This window comes from Astyanax mexicanus, chromosome 1 (assembly GCF_023375975.1).
Source record: "Astyanax mexicanus isolate ESR-SI-001 chromosome 1, AstMex3_surface, whole genome shotgun sequence".
Taxonomy (NCBI): Eukaryota; Metazoa; Chordata; class Actinopteri; order Characiformes; family Acestrorhamphidae; genus Astyanax; species Astyanax mexicanus.
In genome coordinates, this window is record NC_064408.1 from 104,219,274 (window position 1) to 104,225,273 (window position 6,000).

General features: G+C 35.5%; 1 protein-coding gene and 1 long non-coding RNA gene across 2 annotated transcripts in view; one reads left to right on the forward strand and one right to left on the reverse strand.

Annotated features, from left to right (window-relative positions):
- The window catches only part of LOC125800118 (uncharacterized), a 29,366-nt gene extending 23,591 nt beyond the window's left edge, over positions 1-5,775 (forward strand). Inside the window, exons 5-9 of the mRNA XM_049476482.1 lie at positions 1,107-1,172; positions 2,497-2,571; positions 4,353-4,427; positions 4,741-4,872; positions 5,164-5,775. Of these exons, the coding sequence (XP_049332439.1) occupies positions 1,107-1,172; positions 2,497-2,571; positions 4,353-4,427; positions 4,741-4,872; positions 5,164-5,441 (626 nt within the window). The 3' untranslated portion in view covers positions 5,442-5,775. The remainder of the gene's footprint in view (positions 1-1,106; positions 1,173-2,496; positions 2,572-4,352; positions 4,428-4,740; positions 4,873-5,163) is intronic.
- LOC125780967 (uncharacterized) lies at positions 1,438-2,040 on the reverse strand. Its single transcript, XR_007424005.1, has 3 exons — positions 1,956-2,040; positions 1,639-1,797; positions 1,438-1,479 (listed from the first exon to the last, which is right to left on the reverse strand). It is a non-coding gene; the product is annotated as an uncharacterized LOC125780967 (long non-coding RNA).
- Positions 5,776-6,000: the final 225 nt, after the last annotated feature.

Consider the following 6,000-nt stretch of genomic DNA (forward strand, 5'->3'; position numbering starts at 1 on the left):
GGAGAATCAAGGTAAGAAATTCAGAATTTTATACAGAATGTTTATTTCTGTACACAGATAAGCCAGACATGTTTTAATGGTCATTACATTTAGTTGAGATATTTATTAATGTAGATCTTAGACAGCAACAAACAAGTGAATAACAAAAAGCGTTCCTGTTGTTTGGGCAGTGCAACCTTTAAGAGTAAAACTCATTTTCCATTGGTTCTTGGCACCATCTATTTGCATACTGAGCATGTCTCCCCCCAATTCACCATCAGTGTGTAGTCATGCCCAGGCTCCCTTTCACTGTGTAGTCAGTTGTAATCTACATGGCGGGTTTGTTGCCTTGTCTTAATGTTGACATTTGTATAACAATTCAGAATTATTCTACTAACATTGCATCATCAAGTGCCGGATTTTGTCAGAAGAATATTTAATTTAATTAATTGATCACATACTGTCACACCTATCAAAGATTATAAAATCCTAGACTGGATACTGAATTCAGGATTTAAATAGCGCTGTGTGACTAAGGTTAATATAAATAAAGTAACTACAATTTATTTATTTAGGGTTGGCCTCGTACTCAATTTAACAACTACTTATAAAACAACATCATATCGTCTCTGTCCAATGAAAAACACTTATCTCCAAAACACCAACTGTACAGGAAAGACTTTCAATGGAAGTCAATGTAAAAAGAGTTTATTTCAGGTCATTTTGAAGAGTTTCTATTGGTCTGTTCATCAAGAAATTTTGGTACAGTGTAAAGCACAGTTTGTGTGTTAGTAACTAAAAATCAACAAAAATGGAGATAAGTGTTTTTCCTTTGACGTTCCAAATTTCAAGTAAAATTTCTCTGTGTCTGGGGTCGTGACCTCCTTCCTCTCTGAAACTCACCTGGCAGGTGAGAAGACGGACTTGTGGTTGCCAAAAAATCTGAAAAGGATTGTCAATGAAGAGCAAACCATTTACCTTATGAAATCAGAAACCAGTAAAATAAGTACACACCTAGGAAAACAGCTCACTAACATTTGTTCTGTTTAATATCATATATGCAAACCGTGTCCTTAGCCCAAAATATAGTGAGATTCTCTTTTTTAAATTCTCTTCATTCTGTTCAGAGAAGCTGAACGACTTGAAAACATCCCTCAACAATGAAGTGGAGATCTTAAAAAAGGAGAATCAAGGTAAGGAATGTACAATTTTGTACAGAATGTTTATTTCTAGACTCATGTAAGACAGATATGTTTTAATGGTAATTACATTTAGTTGAGATATTTATTAATCTATTAATCTAAGACAACAACAAAAAAAATGAATAACATAAATTACTGTAGCATTTTTGTAGCAATTATGCTCCCAACATCACAACATCAACATCTGATCATTGGCAGATTGAGTAAATCTCCTGAACGAGTAAAACCAGTACACTGTGCTGAACCTCAGCCTCTGTTTCTAATCCTGAACCAGTAAAACCAGTACACTGTGCTGGACCTCAGCCCCTGTTTCTAATCCTGAACCAGTAAAACCAGTACACTGTGCTGGACCTCAGCCCCTGTTTCTAATCCTGAACCAGTAAAACCAGTACACTGTGCTGAACCTCAGCCCCTGTTTCTAATCCTGAACCAGTAAAACCAGTACACTGTGCTGAACCTCAGCCCCTGTTTCTAATCCTGAACCAGTAAAACCAGTACACTGTGCTGAACCTCAGCCCCTGTTTCTAATCCTGAACCAGTAAAACCAGTACACTGTGCTGGACCTCAGCCCCTGTTTCTAATCCTGAACCAGTAAAACCAGTACACTGTGCTGGATCTCAGCCCCTGTTTCTAATCCTGAACCAGTAAACCAGTACACTGTGCTGACCCTCAGCCCCTGTTTCTAATCCTGAACCAGTAAAACCAGTACACTGTGCTGGACCTCAGCCCCTGTTTCTAATCCTGAACCAGTAAAACCAGTACACTGTGCTGGACCTCAGTCCCTGTTTCTAATCCTGAACCAGTAAAACCAGTACACTGTGCTGAACCTCAGTCCCTGTTTCTAATCCTGAACCAGGAAAACCAGTACACTGTGCTGAACCTCAGCCCCTGTTTCTAATCCTGAACCAGTAAAACCAGTACACTGTGCTGACCCTCAGCCCCTGTTTCTAATCCTGTGTTGAATCTAAGTGCTGGATTTTGTGAGGAGAATATGTAATTTAATTAATTGATCACATACTGTCACACCTATAAAGATTATAAAGTCCTGGACTGGATACTGGATTCAGGATTTGTGTAACTAAGGTTAATTTAAATAGAGTAACTACAATTTACTTAATGTATTTAATTACACTTAACAAGTGCATTGTTTGTGCTTAATTTAGTGAGTTATTTAGAGTTGAATTATTAGATTTAATTAAACTTAAATGGTTTAAGGTGATCAGTGTTTTTCTCAGACTGAGTTAACAGGTTGTACAGTGGGTTATGTAATGGAATTAGTTTAAAGTTATGATCTCTTTGTTGTTTTGATCTTCAGCTCAGACAGTGAATCACAGCACACTGGAGGTGAGATTTGAGACTGAAGTGGATGAACTGAAGACTAAAAGTGATGGTAATAATTTATTATTTATTTTGGTAGGAATAAATATGAGGAATGGGCAGCAGAGTGCACTGCAGGTAGTGTGTAGAGCACAGCTCCAGACTCTGTTCTGGTTCATGCATCCGATGTGGAGCATCAAGGTTCTTATCAGCCTGAACGGAACCAGTTCTTTGGGTGGAAAATCAGAGAATCTCTACGAGAATAAAATACTCACTTAAGAATCTCTTCCAGGTTTTTGGCCACTAGAGGATTCTTTAGAGTGAGTCCAAAATGAATGAATTCATATGGAGCAACTGGGCAAAATCATAGTTTATACATTTATTAAAATTTGCTGACTGATAGGAGTTATTCTCAATAGAACAATATTAAATGTTTCAGTACATTAAACATACGTTTTAAACATTTTTGCTGTGAAAAAATGAACACATGTTGGAAAGACATCATTCTGCTTTACACAATTCAAGTAAAATCTTGGACAAGTGGACCATTCCACCAAATGGGTGCGATTTGTTTGATGTAACTCTTCCAAATTAAACTTAAAATTTATTTTTTAAATCTTTTAAAACTGTGAATCCAATAACACATAAATGTAACTATTTAAAACATGTACTGGTCAATCTCAGGCATCTTTACTTAATGTTCTTGGAAAATGTTTATATTTTTCTCATCCTTGTTACCAAAGTTGACTACTTCCTTTGATTTTCTCTAAAGAAATTTATTTTTTATTTTAAATACATGGTTGACTGCTTCTTCAAATAATTAATATTTATGACAAAAAAAAATCTAAAATATGCAAAACCATTTTCTGATGTCACTTCCTGTTGTTCCAGATGTTTCAGATGGGGTGATATTTTACAGTAACAGGAATGAGTGAAACCCAGAGACACAACTAAAATGTGTATTTTAACTTAAATATTATGGATTAGGAAAAAAATATAATTTTAAAGCATATGGGATTTGAAGTCACACATCAATGCAAAAAATTACATCTGAACAATTTTAACATTTATATTTCATGGTATAGTTTATAGTTAGAGAGTGTTTATACTTAGAACACTAAAATGTTTTTAGTGTTCTAAGTAGTTTGTATACATTTTTCTAATTACATATCTTATTTTTTTTATGTCAATGTACAAGACACTATGCTTAATAGTAAACTGTATTAATGTATATATTAGCTCTGTGTACTCCCATTCATTGTGTCTCACTCTCGTGTCCCTTTAGCGGTTTACAGTCATTTTCTGATATAATGGAGAATATAGGAGGTGGGTAGGCTGGTCATAAACTGACTCTGGTTTAATTCTTGTTCTGGTCACTGTCACTGAGGAGTTAGGTGTGTTCTCTGTCTCTGGGGTCGTGACCTCCTTCCTCTCTAAAACACACCTGGCAGGTGAACAAGCTAGACTAAACACTAACCAGTATGCTCATGGCTAAGACATGAATTACCAGAGTTAGAGTGAGACCTGATAGTGGTTTTCAGATGGATTAGAACGTTCCATTTCTTAAGTTGTGCAGAGATTTTACATTCCTCCATCCACAGTCTCACGTGTGTACCGTAAATACATCATAAAAGCATAACCACCCACTACACTGTCCGCTGTGGGTGTATCAGTGCCATCTGGATAAACTTACAGAAATCTGATCTACATTCAAGCAGCAGATATTTAATTCCCCACAGTTTATTTTAAATACAGGTTTAAATTGTTCTGCAAATTCCCACTGTAAAGTTAATTAAACATGAGGACTTTGGTGAAAATGACTGTAAGTGAAATGCTGTTTACTTTGTTATTTAGAGTCACTGAAAGACTTGAAAAACTCCCTGAAGATCACAGAGAACAATGTGGAGATCCTGAAAAAGGAGAACCAAGGTACTAAATTCAGTTTTTCTAAGAAAACCTCTAAGAACTTTATTAAGAGGGAGAACTTTCTATAAACAGGCAGATTAAAGAAATGGTTGCATTGTTGAGCATTAATGTTGTTTATATTTTGTTCTAGAGGTTTTAGAGTGATTTCTCTAGTGTGTGTCTCTATTTCCACTGTAAATGTGTTTCATTGTTTATTTCTTGAAACTTTGCATTTGGACAACATGTGTTACTATGTTAATATTAATAATGTTCAATATAGCAGAAGAAATCTATCATCAGTGTTGAATTGATTTCTCAAACATTCTGTTTATTAAAGAGAGAAAAGTGGTGTTTTCAGCATCACTTTCAGGCGGGGAAGAGGCTCATCATGGACCATACAGCACTGATGTTACTCTGGTCTACAAACACGTCTTCATCAACATCGGAAACGCTTACAACCCAGTTACAGGTAGGTTATGATTTATTTTAGATTAGGTCAGATTCAGCACGTCTGTACATTTATTAAAGGAAATTTGGCGTCATCTGTCGTTTTTTTAGATGGAACTGTGTTCTTAATCAGTTATGAATGAGTCAGAATTCTGTTAGGTTACAAATAATCCTAAATATGAGACTAAATTCTTAACTTTAAGAATGTTTTATGAAATGCACCCCTGAACTGAGTAATCAAGTTCATTATATTCTATGTTTAACAGGCTGGTTGATGAGATCCCTGTTTTATCTCACTTTATCTATAATTCAGGTTTCTTCACTGCCCCTGTCAGAGGAGTCTACGAGTTCAAAATCTACGCTTATGGATACAGTGGAAGATCTGTAACAGTGTCCTTACAGAAGAATGGACATCATGTAACAGGAGCACATGCTTATCAAGACCAACACAATGTAAATTCCTCTAATGGAGTCTCACTGTTACTGGAAGTAGGAGATGTTGTCTGTGTGAAGGTCAGAGCTGATGCATGGGTATATGACAATACAAATCATCACACCACCTTTAGTGGTCAAATGCTGTTTCCTGTTTGAGCAGTTTAACTTTAAATGTTCAGTGTAAAGAGACTCTGTGATTTTCAGTAACTAACTTCAGAATATACATTTTAAACTCAGAGAGGTGAAAGTTCATCACTGTATCCGTACTTTATCCTTTATTTTCTTTAAAATAAGTAATACTGTATATCTGCCTTCCATGTTGTTGTAATGACTAAAAGTGTGGAGGAAAATAAGTAACTAATAATGTGTGATCTTCACTATGTTACCATTTCACACTTAATGAACAACATAATCTCTCATGTAATTCATATTGTGATGAAATGAGAACTGATTTTATAAAAGAATAAATCTGAACTTGTGATCTGTAAAACCTGATGTTACAGTGGATTATTGTAACTGAGTACAGAAGACTCCCAGCTGATATCAGTTATTGCAGATCTGTTATTATTGAGATATTCCTCTTTCAGATGATCATGTGATCAAAGCTGAGTTATGTTCAGTTCTACGTCCTCAGTTAGTTAATCTATATGAGTGTTTTATAACAGAGTCTTTGATCTTATTTATAGCATGTCTTTCCTGGACAGAGAATCCAAAG